The sequence below is a fragment of the Anabas testudineus genome, chromosome 3 (assembly GCF_900324465.2).
Source record: "Anabas testudineus chromosome 3, fAnaTes1.2, whole genome shotgun sequence".
Lineage (NCBI taxonomy): Eukaryota > Metazoa > Chordata > Actinopteri > Anabantiformes > Anabantidae > Anabas > Anabas testudineus.
Genome location: NC_046612.1, coordinates 16741245 through 16764560, shown reverse-complemented (window position 1 = coordinate 16764560; position 23316 = coordinate 16741245). Strand labels below are relative to the sequence as shown.

Below are 23316 nucleotides of genomic sequence, written 5' to 3'. Positions count from 1 at the left end.
CCTTTACTTTGTTCTGTCACTCATAAATACTGCATACATTGACATTTAGTTTCATCTTTATCATTTCATTGCAGTTGCGTGCTGTTTTAAAATTAAATTTATATTTCAAAATCCTTTTTTCATTGATTTTGAATTAAATTAAGGAATGTTTGATTGAACGAAAACAGAAAACACACTCGAGAACTGAATACATCATGAAATTAAGCACTAACAGCTAACATACAGTATTAGCAAACACCAGCCTCCTAATGGATAATATGCATCCCAGTGGAGCCATGCCTTCTTTCCACTGATGCAAAAATGGTAATTGATTACCGACATCCATTGCTGCTATTAGTTTCTGAATAAAACATAGCTGTGTTGTTTTCTTACTAAATATCATACCTGCCTTTTGTGCACAGAATATAGCTTGTTTAAACTGCCCGTGGTTTTAAATGCAGGTTTGGTGAGAGCCATTATTGGTCAAAATTACTTACAGACAAAAGCTGACAGAACCTTTGAAAGCAGAAAAACTGTGGGGATTAGTGTCATTTTACTCATTGTTAATAACAACGAATACTTATATATGAAGCTTTAGGTTTAAGCCAAAAGCATTAAATGACCATTTCTTGTACTCTACTTTGGTAGAAAGAACTCCCACCACTAAAAAAAAGTTTTAATTTTATTGTCGACATATCTCCTTTCACTCTGCTGACTCCTCAATATAGTACCCATTACCTACCTTATTGCTGAAGTCACTGTCGCAACTCCTCTGTCACACGGATCAAAACAAGTGCTAAATTACTGCAATGCCCTTTCAACAATTCTGAAACATAGAGAAACTGGCCTGCTGCTTTGAGCAAGTCTGTCTGCGTGGATAGTGTGAGGAGGAGGGCCAAACCTGACAAATAATTCTCTGACATCCTCACAGAGGCCCATCGGATCACACTGGCATTGTTAAGCCCACCTCGGTGCAGGAAAAATGGTGCTGAATGACTCTGAGGATGTTTGCCTTGATAATGCTAAAGCCTGTTTGTGTCTGTGTCAGGAGTTGGACGGTTAATTCAGCCTACATCCCAGGTCCAGATATCAATGCCATGTTAGGGAGCCGTGGGGCGAGACTGGCTGTCATGCTTCGAGAAAAGCAACCTCTTCTCTACTCTCTCTGCTCCCAATGAAGGGAAACGGAAGGAGGGAGGGAGCAGACATGCACAGTCTGTTGGATTTACTCTTGTATTCAGCTGTACTGGATCAGTGTTCCTGGCAGGCCAGGACAAAAAGAGTAACATGTTTGTGTTTGTGTTGTTATCATAACCAACCATTCTCTTCTGATTTGTTGTTGGCAGGATTTATGAGCGGGTGATCGACCCTCCTCAGATGGAGCTCACCCCAGGCAGTGGAGTGTGGCTAGGCCAGCACGGCCACAAGCACGGCCTGTTCAAGGTAAGAATCCGCAGATGATGCACGCACATAAACACGCGGAGACTTTCTTCACACACTTGAACGTGCTTCACATCGAAGATGTGCCTGCTATAATTGGTGAGATTTGCAGTAGGCTGTGTGGGGGGAAGTGAGCCAAGTGGAAGTTACAAGAAAAAAGTAGTGTTGGCTTACAGGGGAGCTGCAGAAAAGCTCAGTGTATCCTTTGAAACACTTATTCCCAAGCCCGTTACATCGTTGTATGTGCCCACAGAAGGTAGGGGACATAGCAGAGTATCACTAAGACAAGCTTTTGATTTTCCTACGCCTCCTGCCCACCTGAGATGCAATCAATGGGCCTTATATTTTTTCCATGTTACATATTGATTATCCACCAAACTGTGGTGTGAATGATTTCTCCCCCCGCGCTTTGACACTATCAGTGCTGTATATCAGCCCACTGTTCCGCCTCTCTCTACCTCCTCTTCATCCTTCATCTCCTCTTGCATCAATGCTTCAAGGAGGCCCTTCATGAAGAAAACTCTGGTCTTAAAAGACACACATCCATCATCGTGTTCCCTAACTGCAGTTGGCTCTGTGCTCAGAGTCTGTCTGCCCCCCCAATGTTCAGGAAGCGCTCAAAAGTGGTTGTCAGCAGCCAAGACAGATGGTGTGGAAGTGTGCAGTTTTGTGTGAAGTGACAGAGAGAACGACTAGATTCTCTCTTCATATTTATATTGCGATGAGTTGACATGTTGGCTGACAGGTCCACTTCTAAGACCTTAAGCCAAAGACCTGTTGCTCAGTGCATCCGAAGCTCTGTTTAGGGTTTCACTATTTTATTTTATTTTTTTGCAGTATCTTAATCATGTCCTATTCATACATATTTATCAGCCCACAATTCTGTTACCTGTTATACAAATTTAACCGTGCTTTTTAGATATGTCTGCAGCAATTAATTGCAATTACATCCATCCATGTTCAGTTAACGGTGGCCTCTCAGAAATCTCAGTGCCGATGACTTATTGTTTTGATTAAGTGTCAGTTTAATAGATGGAAGACATTTCCACTTATAAAAAAGTGTTTGTAATAGTGTAAAATAGTTTGTTTATGTGTGCTGGTACCATCATCTGAAAAGAGGAAATTTGCACTTTAAAGGTATCCTTAACACATCCTTAAAGTTAACTTATTACCTAGCTTTATATGAGGCTGTTGCATCCCTCTGTAAGTTAGAACATTTTGTTTATTGTAAGAAGGAAATAGAAGTCTCCACGAATTGATCTAACATCTTGCTGTAGCTTTAAATGAGCTTAGCTTAGCATTAATTCTGTGAGCATTGAGACACAGCTCGTCTCTCTCAGACAGAAGAAAACTAAACAAATTAGATACAGTATGTTTCAACGAGTTGTTTTTCTTGTTGCTTGGGTGTATTTTGTTAAGGGTGCAGTTTGCAACCATCTAAATTACCCCCACATCTCCCTTTTCAAGCATCAGCCAGGCAAGCAACAGGAAGACAAGTGAAATTTGAAAAAGTGAAATTCTCTCTCCAACAGGGTAAACCTGCTCTCTGTGTAGATATACACGACTCATTCTGAGCTACAGAAAACACAGTTCCTTTCTGTTGATTACACCTAATGACAACTCATGAATACTATATTCCAGTTTTGCAATGCAGTATCCATGTAAACACATGGACAGCGGGGGGCCCAGACAGAGACAAATCATGTTACTATGTGTTTTACATTACCGTTTTTGATTTTCCCGTCACACTTTCCCACCTGTATCTTTCATTAACCTGGAAAATGGGATAAACAGAGCCTGGATATAGATGTGTCATCTATATAGGCGCATGTTGGGCTACAAGTGAAATTAATACAGAGGCAAAAGGTGAAGGAAGAAAATATAGCCAAAATCTATAGAAGTAACACTGCAAAAAAAAAAAATAATAATAAAAGGATATGAAATGAAACAGCAGCTGCAATCTATCCTATTCAGGACTCTGGAGTTGGATAATGATAAGATGAGCTAACTAGGCCTTTAAATAAAACATATTGAGCCCTCACAGTGGCTAGTCCTTGCACTGCCTTCTCCCGAGGGCCACTCCATCTGAAGGAGCAACTGTAATAAATTATCTTTATCTAGAATCCATTGTGCCAAAGATGCTGACTCCTCAGGGATACTGCAGGCTCATTTGAAACTGGTTCTTTTGTGAAATGCTCTATGTTTCATGCACCACGGGACAGTAATGAATCTAACACAGACCATAATGGAGAGCTTGAACGCGTTACATAAGGTAGAATGATAAGGAAAAAAGCAGAAGCTGACTTTGACAGATTAAGAGCTTTGATCGCTCTCTCCGTCTCCTCTTTCTTTTCCTGTACCTTTCTTATGTCTCCTCTGTTTCCTGGATGTTTAAGTGTGTCTTTTTATTTCTGTATTGTTCCAGTAGGCGTGCTTAACCTGTATCAATAGTAATACAGTAGTCTGGTGTACATCTATCCGTACTTCCATCCATTTTCTTTTCAACATTTCCCAGCACCTCCTGGGGGAGACACGCCCAGGCTAGATGAAATGTACAATTTCTGCATCCATTGGGTCCTGTGTATCTCCCTGGGTTTTTACCAGTAGAACAGAGACGCACTCAGATGTTTGAGGTCTTTACTCTATCGCTGAAACTGAGCCCAGACACCCTATAAAGCAAACTCATTTCAGCTGCATGTATTTGTGATCTCCTTGTTTTGGTCACAACCCAAAGCTCATGGCCAAAGGTTCACTTTTGACCACTGATCGACTTGAAAATCTAAAGCTTTCCATTTGACTTAGCTCTCTCTTAGCCACAATGGTTCTAATGACCTGGCCCCAATCCACCAGTTGATGCCCCATTTTACCCTCACAACAACAATACACATTGATACTTTAACTGCTTCACTTTGGGCAGCTAATCACTCTCAGCCTGAAAGAAGAAATCTACTTACGTTTGCCAGCTGGTAGCAGTTGCCTCAGACGTCGATGTTCTCACTGTCATCCCAAGTATCTCAGCTTCTAATAGCAGAATGGGTAAAACATGGAAAAAAAATATGGTCTCATCAACTCCTGTATGAACTGTACTTCTACTTCTACAGGGTTAGGGTTATGGCTCCACACAAAATATTCAGGATTACATAAAGTTAACAGATAAAATGAGTAACACCTGTAATGGTCTTTTTACAACACACAATGGCTCCTATTTTCTTTCAGTGCATACTTGCATTCTGACTATACCTGGTTTTTAGAAAGATAGAGCATAATGTCCCACACAGTCAGTCACATACATCTTAATGTATCTTATACCAACACTAAGTGGTATCTTTTTTGTCAACATGTGACACCAAGGGCATGACAAAGTGTAGTGAGAACACAGACTTAGGCAGACACAGACGTTGGTCTCTTTACTTTTTGCCTCCTCCCACTCACACTTGTTAATTAGTATTGTTGATCTTGGTTCTGTCCTGAGAGATTACCTGCAGGTTGAGGTTAAATCTTCAAACCCTGCTATAACAAGGAAAGGTCATGTTGTGCATGATCAAAGTGAGGAAAAAAATAATAACAGTATCAAGTCTCACCCAGGACAATAAACCTCTGTGAGTGTTGCCTGAAGGCAAAGGTCTGGACAAACATGAATGACCTATTATTGCTATAATAAACAAGCTTACTGGGAATTATGGCTGTAAAAATGTGCAGACAAGCTGTATAAAGGTAATTTCATCAGCAATAACGGTGAGTGAACCTGTGAACGTTTGGGGACACAAAAATACAAATGATGCATAAACAGCGCATAAGCACACCCTTCAGACATATATATACATACACACATTTACAATCCTCGTATATAGATTTAACTCAACCTTAAACAAAATTCTAATCTAAACCCAGAAGTCCTATAATTTGAGCAACTTTTTATATCAAAATATACTAAAATCAAATATTTACATTACATACATGAAAACACACACATCTCCTTTTCTGCAGTGCTGTTTGTAAATATTTGAACAGTGATGCATTTTTAATTTTTTTCTCTCTGTTATCCAGCTCTTTGGCCTTTAAATGAAACAATGATCAAGATCATCTATGTCGGATGAACAGTGTAAGGAGAGCCAGCTGCAAGCATGAATTTCAGTGTATTAGTACAAACAAAAACTGCTAAAAGTCACATTCACCACGTGGGCGTGAACACCTTCATGCGTTATAGTCATGACAATAGTCATTCTCCTCTTAGCATTTAGCTTAACCACATTAATTGCTAACTTAGTCTGACTGCCATTTGGTACTGGGCAGATTGTTGCTGAAAACAACTGTCTTCTAATGTGAGACGGCAACAATAAAAGCAATGGGCCTTATTCACCAATATCTTTCTAAATCTTTTCTTAAATTGTTCTTAAGAAAAGTCCTAAGAAAAATCATCGTTATCGGATTCATTCACCTTTGACCTTATTTGACTGTTATATTAAAGAATTAAATTGTCCTCGTACTTGAAAAGGTGGTTATTTAACCCAAAAAATATCAGATATAATACGTAAATATATGTATGATCTCAAATCTGAAGAAAAAAAAAAAGCTGTAGCTGTGGAAACTGTGATAGTTCTCATTGATGAGCCCCTTTCGTATCCCCTTTCAATATAGTCACACTGGGTATTCAGTGTACAAATAAAAATGTTGATTAGTGCAGTTTAAAAGCTAAAAGTCGGCACAACCTCATTTATTTCAAATCTAATTTGCAGCTATACAGAGTCAAAGCAATAGAAAATATGTATGTGACTTGAAATGTAGTCGTGTAATTGCATTCTTCTTCCATGGGGACATAAACACTATACCTGAACTGTTCTATTCAAATATGTCTGCCATAGGCTTTGGCAGAAGAATGAAACATATAATAGGTGCATTTTTTTCCTGTGTGAGGGCACCCATGTCTGTGTGTGTGTGTGTGTGTGAGGCGAGAGATTTTATGACTTCAGTTTGAATTACCTACTGATCATTCACAGTGATGTGTGGTCAGGGCTCCTATATAACACTGCTGGGACAGACATCTGTGATCTACACTTTCATTTTCATTCTGAGTGACACTGACAATCTCTTCTTCGCCATCCATTGCTTCACACAGCCTGCGCGCGTGTGTGTGTGTGTGTGTGTGTGATTGTGTCTAAGAGTGTGTGTTCATTCTCAATCTGTGCTCCAAGCCTGTTCGCCTCAAGGCTCTCTCTGTGTGAAATAGAGGCAGGTGTTGCTTACATCCAGGCCACCCAAATGCACTGCAAATGGATTACACGTACACATAAAGCAGAGACAAGTTGATGCCAACGCTGCTTGAGGTGGTGAATTCTAATGTCCTTCCAGCGTGTTTTCAGCAGTCACTTGGAGGTAATGGTGAAATTACATTACCTATGTGGTCGTATGGGCATCCCGGTGTTTTAGCAGTTAGGTTTTCTATTAAAGAGGCTGCCCTTTTTCCAAGATTGTTCCCTGTGGTCATCATGAAGCTCTCTATTTACTCGCCCCGCACCTCTGGAGATAGCCTGTCATTCAGAGTGATTGACACAGGGAAAACCTCTGGTTATAGGCCATTTACGTCTGCCTATTTTTGGGAGTGCCTTTGCTTCACTTCAGTTAGGAATGGATACTAGATGCATCGTACAGTAACGGTTTAAACCTTCAGAAAAATGAAGCTGATTGCATCATGTTGTGAGCATTGCTAATTTGTGTTGCTGCTAAGTTCCTCATGCTGTGTAGACCTGTAACATCATCTGCTTAATTGATGTAACTCATCATCCGCAGCAGCTGGGACACCAGGTAGCTATTATGTAGCGTTTTCCTGTCACCTCTGTCTGCTTCAGATGACGGTTTTAAGGCAAAACTAAAAGCTTGAGGAAGCCAATGTCTTTTTTTTCTTTTTCTGAGGAATTTTACTATTTTAAATCGCGTCATCTTTTTTCAGCCATTAGATCCTAAAAGACATCCCATGATCTTTCCAGTCCGCGTGTCATTGTTTCTTCTCTCTTTTCCCTGTACCCCCCCCCCCTCTGTGTTGCCAGGGCATTATCCAGGATGTGAAGCTGATTTTTGCTCCGAATGGCTACATCACCCAGTGTCCTAACCTTAATCGCAGTAAGTATAATGATAACACAGTCATACACAGTGTTCTGGACATGGACTGAGAGCAACGGTAGAAAAAAAAAGAATACTTTCCATTTCTGTGTGCCATTACAGAATTGGACTATAATGAGCTATGTGTCAGCTGGTAGTAACCTTTCTCTGCTGATCACAGACAAAGCCTCTCTACATTTTTTCCTCCTGTACCTGCAGTAATCTTCATTTTGCTGTAATTCAGATTTAGTGCAGCATCGTTGTCTCGCCATCTGCTTACTGTCAAAGTGATTAAGATATGAGGCCACTGCTGTGCCACTGTCTAAGTCACTGATCAATGTAATCACACGTTGTTGCTTTATTATTGATACTAACACTATCCATAAACCTAAGGCAAAGAGTAAAGAGATGTGTATGTGTAGGTTGTGCAGGTTTATCGCTTATCTAAACGCCTCCTATGGCACTTCCTCTCTCTTTCTTCTGTGTTTTGGTGCTTCCTTTTCCTCCGTTGAGCCTGCCCGACCTGCAGTGATTTCCTGAACCTGGTGCAAGGCATCATGGACCTTCAGGAGCTGCTGGCCAAGATGACCCTGAAGGTGAAAACAATGAACAGCCTCCCACACAGAAAACTATCACAACCAAATACCGAAAAACTAAAACTGAGTTTGCTGTTGGCAGCCATGCTAGTGAAAGAAATAAAAGAATCACCTGATAATATCCACCAACTTTCCCCAGTTGTAGACTGACAGACAAAAAATAAAAAATAAAAATGTAAATTAATAAAGAACTTCCTTCCTCACTGCGGTTGGTGACAGCTGAATCCTTTGATTTTGTTGCTACCTTCACTGAAACACATGGTTTTTCTCCTCTCAAGTTAGTATCTCATTTTTGTTCCATTTCAACAAGACGGTGTCCAAAAAAAGAAGTTATTGTTTGGAAACAAACACAAATCGAACATGCGTCTTAATCCGTCTTTAGAAAATATGGTTACTCTGTCAAACCCGTTACTCTGTTAATATTGTGAGCGTGAATTAAAGTGGTTTTAAAAGCTCCCAAAAAACACAAAATATATTAATGTGCACGTGAGAGGGAACAGCAAGGGACAATTACTCCGTCCCAGGAGGTTTTACAAATTTTGTCATGGTTTTGTTAGTCGCAGTTTGCAGCCTCTCAGAATTAGAGTAAAGAAGCAATGGGAAAGTTTTTCTTTGAATGTACAGCTGTTTATAACCAGAGAAAGAAATGAAAATGCACAAAGGATCTTTTGAGTATTTTTATTAATCGACGTAGGTCTAAACCACAGATCTGTTATAATTTCATTGATTGAACTCCAGGTTTATAACACCTGACTGTTAAGGCAGAAGCCTAGTGTTTGATTTACCTCCATCCACCATTGCTTGGATGGTATGTTTATTGGGTGTGTTCATGAAGGAGAAGAGATTGTGACTGCTTTTTATATTTATATTCATATTTACCTGTGTTACATGTTAATATTCAGCTGCTTTTCTCCAAATACAGTAATTGCAGAATATGGGAATCAGATATTTATTAGGAGTGCCATACTGTATGAGAAGATTTAGGTTGCCGAGATATTCACCATTAAAAATATTTAGATACTGACCTCATTTATTGACATCAAGGTAAATAAAGCAATTCATCACAGCATAAATTGTATTGACCAATCTTCATTAACAGCTACATCTTCATTAGCATATGCGGGGGGTGGAACAGTAAGCAATATTACTGCTGCAAAAAAAGTACATAATTAAATTTAATTATAATTGTTTATAATACAATGTGCATTTTTTTCCCCTCTGCTTCTACTGTAAATCAAATAAATTTTAATTTAATGTGTTTCAAATTGCAAAAACACACACTTACCTTTGTTTTCATCACTCGTGGAGATGTTTCACTTACATGGGAGAAAACCAGCAGTGAGCCCAAACGAAGGTTTTGTTGCCCAATATGCGAGTATTACATGGTGTACATAGACACACGCCATGGGTAAGGGCTGCTTCTACAACTAAACATCTGCGTCAGTGTGTGTGTGATTGACTTTATGTCTGTATATTATTAGGTGTGTGTGTTTCCCTGTGCGTGTGGGAGGTCTATCAGATGGGAGGGAATGAAGCAAAAACATCTTAGAGGGTGGGGAAGCTATAGAATCATTTTCGGTGTAAATAAGGGTGAAATGAAGAGCATTACCCTACTGCTGTGTCAGTGCGTTCTCCTTCACTTGAACACCTCGACCTATCGTCACCTGACCCCATTGCTCATACGAGTCACAGCAGGAAGGATGCAGTCATCTTGAGTGCTAAATGGCTCTCTGTCGTTCTGCTATAGAGATTAGGAGAATAATTGCTTGGTCTTGAATCTGAGATGTGTCGTGTCAAGGCGAGGTGAAATGGCAATAAGCCTTTCTGGATTACCGTGGCATCATTTGCATGTATTATACCAGCGTGTTTGTGAGATGAAGCACAAGCATACATTCATGGCAAAACATTCAGCTGAAATACAGTGGAGTGAAGCCATTTTTCCTGATACCACAACAGGGAGCATCAGTACAGACACCAATTCAATATTAGCTTTTTTCCTTTTAAAGGTCAGTTCACCTCAAGTACAAAGAAAAAAAAAACCCTCACCTACCTTTAGTGCTCCATTGAGCTTCTCTGATACCTGTATCTCAGAATTCTGTGACCTACATAAGAGGTGACAGTGTATTTAAATTTTTTTTTTGTGGTGCTTACAGCAAAATCAATCAATCAGCAGCAACATCTCCTTCCTTCCAGTGTTCCTCATACTCTAGTTTGCCCTCAGGCTTATTTGTCAACTGTAAACTAGTTTATACAGAAGAAATAAAAATTTTGGTCAAGGTCAAAGATGGATTCTGTATGTCAGCCCAAAACTACCAAAATGTGCGACCTGATCTTTTGTGTAGTCACTATCTGACTACGCAACCGAAATTCGGTTCCAAATTAGAACCAAATTCCAAAAATGGAAAGTACGGGGTACAGTTCTTCTTGGAACCAATGCTTTGCATGTCATTTGCTAGGATGCGTAACCAGTGTTACAAGCTACAACACTGTGTGTGAAAGATGGAGCGCAGCAAACGTTTGACTTCACTTTAAAATTACCTACATTTGATGTGGTATATTTTCCAACCTCATCAGCCGGTTGTAGTAGCACCTCACAGACACCTCCACTAGTGCCAGAGACAGTTGGCCATGCTACACTGTTCTCAAGGTAAAACTGGGGACAGTCACAGAGTGGTAAGGGCATTTGTAGTGAAAGTACTCCATCCTTTCTCATTATCATTAGTCAAATCTCTGTCAATTAGGTAGCATTAGGCCAGGTAGAAAAAGCTCATGATGATGATAATAGTGCACTTCTAGAATCGGGACATCGTACCGAAGATCACACTACATGTAAACAATTTACGTACACTGTAAAGAAATACACAGATAAATATTCTTCTCTATTGCTGCTGCAGGATTCTTTCATGTGCGAGCCATAGAAGCAGCTTTAGGTCTAACAAGCATTCTTAGTAATAACAGTAGATTTGGGAGCCATGTGGCAGCTGTATAAATGTTTGGTTTGATTTGCCAGCAGTCTGCATCCATACAGTAGTAGCGTCTCATGCACTTACAGTGAGTAAACCAGGGGCCCAGTCTTTGTGTAATTTGAGTAGGACTACAAAACAAAGTTTTAGGTGACTTACGAAAAGCTGAGATTTGTTCGGAGAGTTAAAGAGATTTGCTCTGCTTGGCCTGAAATACGTTGTTATCGCTAACAGAGACATAGGCTTGTGAGTCTGAGCGTGTGGTTGTTTCATTGTTATGGACATAATATGATAATTTGTTGATGGCAGACATCCCAGATCTGGATTACACACAAAATTAATTAATTACCCATTGGCCCAAGGCTGATTGGTCTCTAGAATTATATCTGAATTAATTTACACATATTTTATATTATGTACTCTTCAGCCATGCAGACAAACAACAACAAAAAACTAAATTAAAGATAACAAATGAACCTTTTTCTTTGTCCTCCTTTATTTGAGCTTCTTCTTCAGCTGTTATTGCATAATGTCAGTCTTGCTCCTCAGTCTCATCTATCAACTGTAGAAAACAGTACATGCCTATTAGCCTCTGACTCCTTTGTGCAGTATCACTGTGCCATTTGATGCTCACATTGCACAGAAAAGGTATTCCTCTGTGGTGCCTCAAGGCAGCCTTCCAGCCTTTGAAACTGCATTTCAAACATTTTGTTTAAGGCTTTGACAGGACACATCTCTACTGCTCACAGCTCACACAGCTCTTCAACAGCCAGCTGGGACACTTCTAAATGAAGTAAAAAGCCTCAGTGACATGCAGCATTTCTCTTTTGTACTGAGAATCCTCTATCATTTCGCAGTGAATCTTCTCTTTCTAACACTATGGCCTGGCCAGGTCTCAGAGGAGGTGAGGAGCCAGAGGCAGAGCGACAGAGCAGCCTTGAGTGTCTTAAGTGGACCTACAATTTCTGAGTTGACCTACGCTGCTTAGATCAATTGGACCTTTTTGAATTCCCCCACCTCCCCACCTTTCAAACAGGAGTGAGGTGTTTTGTGATGTCTCAGTGGGTCAGAGAATACTTGTATTTTATAAACATATGAGTTTATATGTCAATTACTGTTTCCACGTCACTGGTCCGGCCTTTATCTAAGTTCATAAGAGAGCTTTAGTGGATATAGTGGCTGTTTTTTTTTTTTTGGTCTTTTTTTTTTTTTTTTTTTTTCAGAAAATAAACTGCTTGTTACACAGGTAGAATACAAATCTAACTGAAGTTGAATCAATAGCATGTTTAGAGATTGAGACGATAAAATATTGGCGTTTATATACAATGTTAATACTAAATAGGTCAATATAGTGACTTAAAGATTTTCACTAATCCTAATCAAAGGTTTTGTTTTACCCATTGGCCCCAGGGTGATAACTTATATTTTGGGATGTGGCAGCACAGGTTACTTGTATATAAACATAATTTCAAGAGACTGGGTTCTTTAAAGTCAATCCTTGCCTTGAAACCCAACCTCTTTTCCCGTCCCTGTGACGCTTTTGTCAGTCAAAGATGCATCAGTGCTGTGGAGAGACACTGGCGGGTTGATCAATATGTAGAAAAACTGGAGTGGAGAGACAGGATCAGCGCTGTCAGTCCTGTCTGTCATTTCTCAGAAGATAATAGCCTGAGGCCCCGGAGCATGAACTGAATGATGATCACTTATTATTCTATTTGCTCTTCTAATGAGCCACTTCCAGTGGAGCAGTTCTTTGTGTAAACTGGCCTGGGCACGCCAGAGGGTGAAGCGTTAACTTGTATGTACACTCGGACTCTTCATTTCATTTAATGTCTCCGGTGATTCTCTGCTCATCCTCAGTTGAATTATGCTGAGTCCAGACTAACCCAGCTGGAAGGCTGTCACTGTGAGAGAACCTGCACTGCCAATGGACTGGTATACAGGGATCAGGAGCTGTGGGTGGAGCCCGAGAACTGCAGAAACTGTGCATGTAAGGTGAGTGTTAGCTTCATCCATCCAAAATCAAAGAAGGTACTGTACACCTCATTAAAAAAATCTACATTACTGTATTTGCCATGTTTAATGTACTGTGGCGAGTTGATGTTCAACTTTTTAAAGAAGATCAGAACATTTAGATTGTAAATGACAGATAGCATCAATGAAGGGATGTAAATTCAACTAAAAGGCGGTTGATAAGATTTATGTCAAAATAGTCATGTCATGCTTTTAGCACCACAGATTATTAATACAGTGTAGCAGGATCTGCTGCATCTTCCCCCCAACCTCTGCCTGCCATCTAATAAGCACTATCTAATAAGCCTCCCTGCCTGCACTCATACATAGGAGCCAGAGTTTAAAATGTGTTGAATCAGGCCATCTCAGACCCCTGGGGAATGAGACTTGCTGCATCATTGCACATCAAGTACAGGGTAGAGTTTACTTGGTCTGATTTCCTCCCGTGGACATGCCATTAACTGATAACTGTGGCATCCAATCCGATGACTCATGAAATGAAGAGGTGCTCACAGAGAAAGATATCGGCCTTATAAATGAAGACAGTCCTTCAGGGCCTGAATAACTAACTGCCTGCTATCAGCAGTCCGCTCAATTTCAGTATCAGCCATCCAATGCTCAATGATCAATCTGTTATCTGATTGTGAGACATTAGAAATAGTATTTTTTAGTTGGTGAGTGTCAGTGAATTTCAGTTTCAGATTATACTATTGAAGGTGGGTTTCTGAACAGATTTGTGTTGGTTTGCATGGTCCTAACAATGCAGAATAATCACCCATTCAGGACTGGGCCACACTATAACCCACACACTGGATAATCATACATACGACATGTATGTGTTGCTTACTGTTTTTGGCTTGGATTAAAGATATGAAATTCACTAGATGTTGGTAAACTGATGCATAGTGGAAAGCAGGCATTCAGTTTGTTACAGGAAATGGATTTTTGCTTTTATGTTGGTATATTTTTGTTAACACTCAAACAAATTGTCTTCATTTCTTACAGAATGGTGTTGTGGAGTGTCGCAGGATTTTCTGTCCTCCAGCGAACTGCTCAGAGGACTCGCTACCTGTACACGTGGCCGGGACGTGCTGCAAGAAATGCAGGCGTAAGCATTAGCAGCAAAAATTTAGATTAACTGAATCTGTAAAAATCCCACTTTGTTGACTACAGAGCTATCTTTCACATTTTAGAAATTAAGTGCATACTTATTTTTGAAATACCAAGCAGTGTATACAGGTAACGATGACATTAATTAATGAACCTTTTAGTGCAGGACTGCACTGGCCTATTTTGATCCTTTGTTTAAAAAATTACTTTTTTTTCTCTTTATACAGTACAAAGACATGGTCACATTAGAGTTTGGTTTTTGGGGACAATGTTTGGCTCGCACACTGAAAACAAACTGAGAGCAAAGATCACAGTCACCTGATTTTAATGGAAGCAAGCAACATTGCAAGTGTAATGCACACAGGAGTCTGGTAACTGCTCACTGCCTCAGACATCTGCGTCTCTCTTGCTGCACTGAAAAAACACTAAATCCCTGTAGTATAGTCTGTCTTTGAATAACGCCAACCCTCCTCTGCCTCCCTCCATCCCTCTCCTTGCTTCTTTTTCCTCTTCTTCCTCCCTTGTGAACATCAGTGCTCTGGCACAGATGAACGAGGGAGCAGCACTCCAGAGTTGCAAGTGAGCGCTCCGTGGTCCTGCACCCTGGAGAGGAGAAAAGCAGGACTTCATATCATATGCTTCATTTTCTATTTCTGCTTTATCGCCAGAGGAACATGCAGAAGGGTCTGCTCTGTTGTATTCTTTATGCGCTGTTACATTTCCTCTCCGCCTATGCACACTAGCCAAGAACGGCTTTGTTTCTAATGGAATTAACTATGCAGAACCTCAGAAACTTTTTTTTTTTTTCCACAGGCAATCTCAAAAGCATTTTTAACCAGTGTTGAAAGTGCAGTAGGAACTGATATTAGCTGATAAATCATTCTATTTCAGGCATTTTCTGGTTTCATAGTAGTACTTACCTCAGTAGAGGGATATTGAAGCACTTATATCTCATTTTTCTGCCCACAGCAAAATGCACCTACATGGGCCAGACCTTTTCTGAAGGCCAGCACTTTTTATCCAAGAGCTGCAGAGAATGCAAGGTAAGACGTCTTCCTGTGCTGCACATTTCTCTCTCCAATGTTTACCCTCTACTCTGCCATCAGACCACCATTCAGCGCTTCTCTTTCAGCACAAATATGGAACGATGATGACGATGTGTGGTGGTCGGCTCAGTGTTTGTGTTTGTTATTCAATTAGCCAACAGGCCATGGTTTTTTTCCCTCCCTCCCCTAATCTGTTCTATCTGCCAGTTTCTCTCCTCTAATGGTGAGATATCAAGGTAATTAGAATAATGTATGAACACAGCAGCACAAAGGCCTGATTTGAATTGTGGCTTCATCACTTTGTGGATTATAATTAAAGTAATTATTCCAGTTCAGCATCGAAACAGAGGTGAGCCTTCTTCATTCAGAAGCCATCCTTCTTTAAAGACACTACTTTAAGGAGAAAATGAGCGTTTTATGCATGTAATTGCTTACAAAGAGCCACACAGTGGATTCCTTGACTCATTATTAGCCCTCAGAGACCCTGAGACAACACTATATTGTTTGCGAGCTTTGTTTGCAAGCTGGTACAGCCATCCATTATTTCTGCATGTGAATATTGCTAAATGATCAAATTATTTTAGAAGGGCCTTGGAATTTTATTTTTGAGGCTTTCAGGGGTCATTAGTGTCAGTGTTTGGGTCTATAGCAAACCATAAATCTCATCTCTGTGTTTCAGTCTGTGTGTTAAATACGTGAACTTTATTTCTCGAGATCGTGTCTGTGTTCTCTCAGTCTCACCGTGGGAGAGGTGAGAATGACAGTGAATACCATCACTACATTGACATATGGAGGGGATAAGGAAGGGGAATGAAAACAGAAGGGGACGAGATATGGGGGCATCATTAAGAGATTTAAAGAGGATCAGATCATTATGGAAAACCATTTGTGTAAAAGCCCTGTATTAGCGTTTGTAGCATCTTTAGAGCCATAGGATAAAAAAATCCTTTTTAGCTCATCATTTTTCAGCACAGCTACCTCTGAGGCAACCGCTGGTTTCAGTTCAGATCCAGGTGTCATGTATGAACGAGTAAAACTCAGTAACTCAAAATAATTGCCACCAAAACCTGCAGAACAAATATTTTCACTGTAAGCTGTAACATAGAACAATCAGTCAGTGAAATGATTTTTCAAATTTGTTTACACAGGCTCTGTGTTACTCTTTTTTTATTATCCTATTTGTCATAATAACATGTTCACATGCTTCACAGAGAGTCAGTGCAACCCCCCATATCTCAAAAATGAAATCCATCAATAAAATGGTGACATAACTTTTATGAATTTTATTATTTTTGTTTATAATCAAGATAGATGTGAGGGTCCCTGAGTCAATTGAATGCTTTATTTGGCAGCCTGCATCAACGGGTTAATTTCGTCCTGTAACAGCAGTCAAGTGGCTGGTTGGCTGAGTGCCAGGCAAATTGTTACTTGTCAGAATGAAACCTTCCCTTGTGTCAAGATGTGAAATAGCATTTCATCAAGGTTGCAGTATTTTTTCTCTGTTGCAAGGTGCTTTCAGTGTGATAGCTAGTGTTTTGAGAAAAATAATGTTAAATATAAACATGTCCCAAACACACCAGTGGGCAAAGTGTTTTTTTTTTTAAGTTGTAGACTAGTGCAGATCTTTCTCAGATGGTTTTTCAGACTGTAGATTTAATTTTCTTCCTCTGATGATGTTGTCTCCCAGATTCTGTGGTAAACTCTGGTTGAAAAGTGGAGGATGAGATGTTGTGGAAATATTGGTAATAAGAATTGAAAATGAGAACGCGGGTACTCACTCCAACAAATCGGTTCCTCTCAAAGCACTAACACGAATAAATAAATAAGCGCTGCCAATCTCCTTCTCATTTGGATTATGTTATTATGCCTTTCTTTTATGACTTTCTTCAGAAAGTTATCAGACCCCATTCAGTTTTTGCACTTTTAAAGTCAGAAATGTTTTAAGTTTACTGTATTAAAAATGAAACATGAAAAGAACGGGGTACCTTTGCTGTGGCAACAGCCTGTGTAGTTGTTTTTAGCCGGTACATTGTGCTAATGTGGAACCATGAAAGTCAATTAATGGTTTAGATCAATTACTGTAATAAATAATATTAAGCAAAATAGAAATGTCAAATATGTGCTAATCAAAATGGTTTAGAAATGAAAATTTAAAACAACAAGACATCACCTCAGTGATGGTCTCTTGGTGGGAAGTCTTTCTAAAATATTATAGACTATACTAATAAATCCAACCTAATCCTAATCTTAATCTAAATCATTAATTAACTGTTAGTGTTGTTTGGGTCTCAACAATAATAAGAAATCTGAATCTGATCCTTTTTATTGGTATTGGACTGGTACCACACAGTCGGATTACCAACGCCCTGCTGCTTGATATGACACTGATGGGCATTTTCAACCAAAACAATAAGAAAAACATAGTGCTGTTAGCTGGGTGATCATTTTGCTTTGTCACCTCACACTTTTGAACTGCTGTTAATATAAAATTAACTAAAAGACTAATTAATATGTGATTAAAATATTAATTAAGGAGAAAATTAAGTGTTTAAAGCCTTGTGGTGTACAACAACTGCACCATTAAAAGGTGACACTGGGACGCAGTTAATTTGGTTCCTAGCACATGACATTGAAGGAAGTTGTGGAGGAGGAAAGTATCTGAGGGATTTCATTCGATATTTTAGACCTTGAGATGCATCAAGGGTACCACCTGAGCTCTGACATACCATTCAGTCCGCTGCTGCTGCTCTGTGTCTGTTATTTTTCTGAAGACCCAGGAGAAGATTGCACAGAGCTTTATCTGCCTCTGTTTCCCTTCTTTGGTGGCACATATCTACACCCTACCTGTTATCTGTATTCCTGTTCTCCTTGTGAATGTGAGCAGCATGAACAACCTTTATCTGTTGTGGTATGCATTTCAGTGTGTTGCAATAGATATGTACTTACAGTAAGTGTTTCCGCTGCTGTCTGTGTGAACTTCTTTTCAAATGTATTGATCCATTTATTGTATTTTTTTTTCTCATTCAAGTTGCAAAGTTTCCATCATGACATTCACCAATGCATGGTTAGAGAAATGTCTATAATTAACCCGACTGGATGTGAGTATGTAAGGGCACACCTTCTTACAGGTACATCAGGTTAATGTATAAAGATTGAAGAAGTAAGCTTGTGACTGGAAGGGTACTACTTTTAGTATTTAGTTAGAGTCCTGACATGGATCAAGTTGTTTCATTCCTCCTTTAATGCTGAAGCTCGTCACTTGTTATGCACACACCGTCATATACTTGACCTCAGCTCTAAAACTGTCTGTCCTGGTCTTTTCAGAATGGCCTGATGGTGAAAGTCACAGAAACTTGTCCAGAGCTCAACTGCACCGTCAGTGAACAGATCTTACCAGATGGCAGATGCTGTAACGTTTGCAGAGGTATGTCTTCTTCCTTGCTGCACCCTTCTCTGTTGCATGAATCACTGGTTCTTTGGACATGCACATACCAATCCTCTGGCACTGGGAGAAGTAAACAAAGCCAGTCTGCCGGATGCTTATTCAGGCTGTGCTTCTGCAATAATTCTTTTTCTCCTCATCCCATCGAGTATGAATGCTTCTTGGCTGAGATACCTATCAAAGCAGATTGGTCTGTCTGCTATAGAGCACCTGCTATGCCAATTTGCCTGAACCCCGCTGCTTTGGCAGGGAAGTACTACAGGGTAAATAGCCACCGGTAATTCAGTAAATACATTGAATAAACAAACTGTAAGAGGCTGTCAGCTATAGAGCCTTAATGAAAGAAAACCCAGGGAAGATTCAGCGTAAAGGAAATCGAGCTCTTGTTTATGTAAGACGTCTTAGATTCACCGTATTCAGAAGAGAGGAAGATGAAAAGGAGGTAAACGAGACACACGTTTGGAAGAAAAGAAAAGTGAGAAAAGAAGGGAGATAGAAGAGGAAACGTTTAAACAGAGTTTGACTCTACATGAAAAGTAAAGCTTTCTTGTTCATTTCGGTGGTGGAGATGCAATTATTCCTTATTTCTGCGTCTTACCTCGAGATTGTCAAGAACCAAGGTAAAACTGTTTCTGTTGTGATAACTTTCCGGAGGTGTAAAATCCTATCTGTGAATAGTACAAACCTCTGTGCGGTGTTTTGACACCCCAAACTACATTTGTTCCTCCGACTATGCTTCCTGGATCCTATTTTATTGTCTCAGTGGTGAATGAAATACATCCCATAGATACATAGTCAACATAGCATTGGTTTGACATAGGCCAAACATCTGGGTGAAACCAGTCAAGAAAAGGGAAAAGACGCAGAGAAAAGAATAAAGGAATGAAGAGAGAAGGTAAAGAGAAAGCACCTGAAAGGTAGAAACAATTAGAGGATAGAAGTCATCTGTGAAATGTGCAAAGTGAGAGAAAAGTAAAGGAGAGGAGAGGGAGGATGAGAGCAGACAGGAGAGAACATGTAAAGAAAACAGAAGATAAAGAGGAATAAAACTTGTGTTTAGAGGAAGAAAGGACGAGAGAGAGAAACAGAGAAGAAAGGTACAGAGTTAAAAGGAAGAGACGGCAGAGAGGAGAGTAGACGAGGGCTTCGAATGCAACTAGCAGTTAAAGATTAGAGTCACGGTGGCTCTTCCCAGCCCTTCTGTCTCTTACACACACACATACACCCACAGTCGCTAAAACTCAGAGCCGCTCATTATTTCAAAATCATCTCTGTGCCTCTTCTCCACTGTGTGACTCAGTACTTTGTCACCACTCTAAAACTTGCTTTGAAATTTCCTCTGAAATTTTGCCTCAGTGTTAAGTCCGTCCAAGTCACTCTGGCTCAGTTAAACCTGTAATTACATATTGTTACATATAACTATACATATGATTCTGTTTTACTGAAACAGCGAGAAAAAAGTACCGCGAGTGACCTTGGTGTATTGTAAGTTAAACAATTCCACTGCAACTAGCCATGAACACTACTGCAAGGCGTATTTTCCTTTCAGTGGTGTTTGTGATGCACTTTACCCGAAGCACACAGAAAGACACACTCACATGTGGTGTTCTTTGTGTCCTGTGGGGTGTGGCTGTACAGTAGATGGCAGAGATGGCGAGGCGGAGGATTATGGAGGCAGAGCTCTTTCCTCGGTAATGGCTCCATGCCTCTCAGGTCTGTCACTCATTACAGGATGTGATGGGATACATCAGCGCGTACCTACTGAGTGGGAGACAATCATCTCTCTATCTGTCTGCCTTCTTATCTGTCAGACTGATTCTGAGTCCATCTGTCCATTTGTGAAGTCACATTTTTATACATGTGCAGGATTTCAGGCCGGTTTGATTCGAACTGGTCGGTACTGTGACATTCAGGTGGGACAGGGTAAAGTTCCTGCCCAGCACTACAAAAATTCAGGCTCCAATTCCCTGTTAGCAGTTCCTCTTGGGGCATGTGTTCCAGTAAACACAACTGACCACGTTCACAGGTGGGATTCTGACCTTGTTGCTGCAGAAGTGACTTATACCTATACACCTAATTTCCATTCAAGAAAACACTCACTTCCTGTAACCTTGAATGGTGGATACTGAAACTTCGTAACTTGCTCCATATTTGTGGATGGCTGCTGTGTTCATAGCACAGTCTGCTGTGATGAATTCCAAAAAAGGTGTTAAAGATGTCAGAACATTCATAGAACCTGGTGTATTTAGGGGGGTTTATACTAATACCACTGCATAGCATCTAATTTGTGCTATGCAGTGCTACATATATATATAGCAACAGCTATAGCAACATAGTAGAAAGTGGAGCAAAAAGACCAACAAGCAAGAGACAAAACACTGGGCAGGTTGGTAGGTCCGGTAACTGCACACTGGCAACATACAGAGACAGACAGGAAGACGCACTGCTGTGGCTGTTATGGGACCAGACAGGATACATCTCCTGCTTAAACTTTCAATACTAAATGATACAGAATCCAGTTGATTGTGAACTCTGGTAGTTGGTCTCATCACAACATTATTAGTACCAGTTTGGCATATTTCAGTATAAGCTGTTGGATGAATATCAAGAAGGGCTGGAATGAGTCTTACGCACAAACAGGAATATGTCACTGCTCTCGGGAGTTTCACAGATCTCATTATGGAGTCATGCACAGTTAAAACCTCAGGGCAATCAGATGCATTTGAACCCTCATAAGTACAAACACACATTGCATGTGTGATTTTTCGGATGTAGTGTTGAACGAACAGCTGTGTAGAAATGTCTGCACTGGTGGTGCAGTGTCCTTTAGGTGCTGGCTATCTGTGGATATATCCCAATTCCTTTATTTAATTGTTCCTTGCTCCTTGATCCAACCCACCGGCATTCTGTTCTTCCATTTTGAAGAATGTGCCATAATTCTTACAAGAGGTTGAATCGTTTAGGAACCATGAACAAGGACATCTTTAACAAAGTCTTATATCAGATACACACCCCTTTGTTGGATCTCTCTCAGGGATTACAGCCTGCAGCAGACTGGACACCACTACAGAGAAAACATTTCAAATTCAAAGTCAAGAAAAAAAAAAACGTTTTCTTTAATAGAAATAATTTTCTTCTAACAGCCTATTATTTGCCCTTTGAATCTATGAGATAAAGAATCCAGTCAGTAGCAGAGTCAGACATCAGTTTAGTATGATGTGAAATATATGTACATGATATACACGTCCTCAAACATGTTCACATGTTTTGTGTGTATACATTTATGCATTGTCTGAACAGAGGTGTGCTTCTATAGAGAACTTTTATTACTGCATTAAATCTACCGCAGTTGTAAACTTTATACACCAGCCTTATTGTTATCTGCAGTATTATGGGCGACAGGAACAAGGTTGCTCGTTTGTGCATTTGTCTGCTTTTATCTCTGTGTATAGTTGTGTGTGTGTGTGTGTGTGTGTGTGTGTCTGTACACAACTTTTCACTGCCTTGACTGAGCAAATTTTAAGACCAATGTAAATCAAGGCTTTCCTTTGCCCTTCTCTTTCAGGTTATGACTTCTGTGCAGAGGGACTTATTTGTGGAGAAAACTCTGAGTGTAAAAACCGGAATACTAAAGCAGAGTGCGAATGCAAGAGCGGCTATGCCTCCATCCACGGGGATTCTACTTACTGTGAAGGTAGGGCGCTATACCCATCTCAGCCTGTTCTGGCACTCCTAATATGTATTAGCTTGGGATGTCAAAAGCAACCTATACTGCAGCATAGCAGTATAGGTTGCAGGGCGTCAGTGTTTAAAATTCATTGTTCTCCTTTTGGACGATGTGGCTGCAGACTGAGATTTGTATTGAGCTGATATTAACACACACGTGATGATGGCTGGCTGTAAGGAGGAGCACTGTGGTTAGTTTTGGATTGGCGCCTGGACCTTTATCATAGCATGACTGTTCACAGGAATTTGTTATTTTGGTGGAAGATCTGTGAAACTGATGCTACTAGTGAATGTGGTCAGTGAGATACAGTTACATATGGCATAATATTCAATAGATTTTCCTTACCTTCATTAGTTTTGTTTATTACCATTCACAAAACACATATTTTCTAATGGTAATGCAGTTAGAGGTTTATTGCAGTGCTATTATAGAAACTTTTGCTTGAAATTTAGCACTTTGCGCACATAAACAGGTAAATCCACTTATTCCAAGGTGATCCAAATAAAAACATTGTGCCAAATGAATTCAATTAGTCTAATCAAGAGTTCAGAGGCAGACGCTCAAAAGAACTGCATTCAAGAGCCGTGTTACTAGAAAATAAAAGACAAGTTAGCATCCTGAAAAGAATTAAAAGCCAAACTGCTGCCCGTAAGGTATGAAGTCAGTGTGTAAGCTCGGTTGTAGAAAATGGTAATTTGAATGCTTTTGTGCATGGTCCATTTGCTCGTGTTCACTTTTTTGGTTAAGTCAAACTTCACTTACAGTGGGAAGGATCTGTCGGGTGGTTTTGACTCTGTTTGACTTTTCTTAGAAAACATCAGATCTGAGTTTTAAGACATCATTTGGTTGAGATCCCAGCCTCTAGTAAAAAGTCAGTCATGAGATTGTCAGGGTGCTTCTTCTA

The 23316-nt window shown here is 40.0% G+C and overlaps 1 protein-coding gene across 1 annotated transcript in view; it reads left to right on the top strand.

Moving 5' to 3' along the window:
- Nucleotides 1-23316, top strand: part of LOC113174490 (protein kinase C-binding protein NELL1) — a 185261-nt gene that overhangs the window by 58315 nt on the left and 103630 nt on the right. Inside the window, exons 5-12 of the mRNA XM_026378542.1 lie at nt 1326-1422; nt 7464-7536; nt 8029-8111; nt 12935-13069; nt 14093-14195; nt 15167-15240; nt 18568-18667; nt 22251-22379. Coding sequence (XP_026234327.1) covers nt 1326-1422; nt 7464-7536; nt 8029-8111; nt 12935-13069; nt 14093-14195; nt 15167-15240; nt 18568-18667; nt 22251-22379 — 794 coding nt within the window. The remainder of the gene's footprint in view (nt 1-1325; nt 1423-7463; nt 7537-8028; nt 8112-12934; nt 13070-14092; nt 14196-15166; nt 15241-18567; nt 18668-22250; nt 22380-23316) is intronic.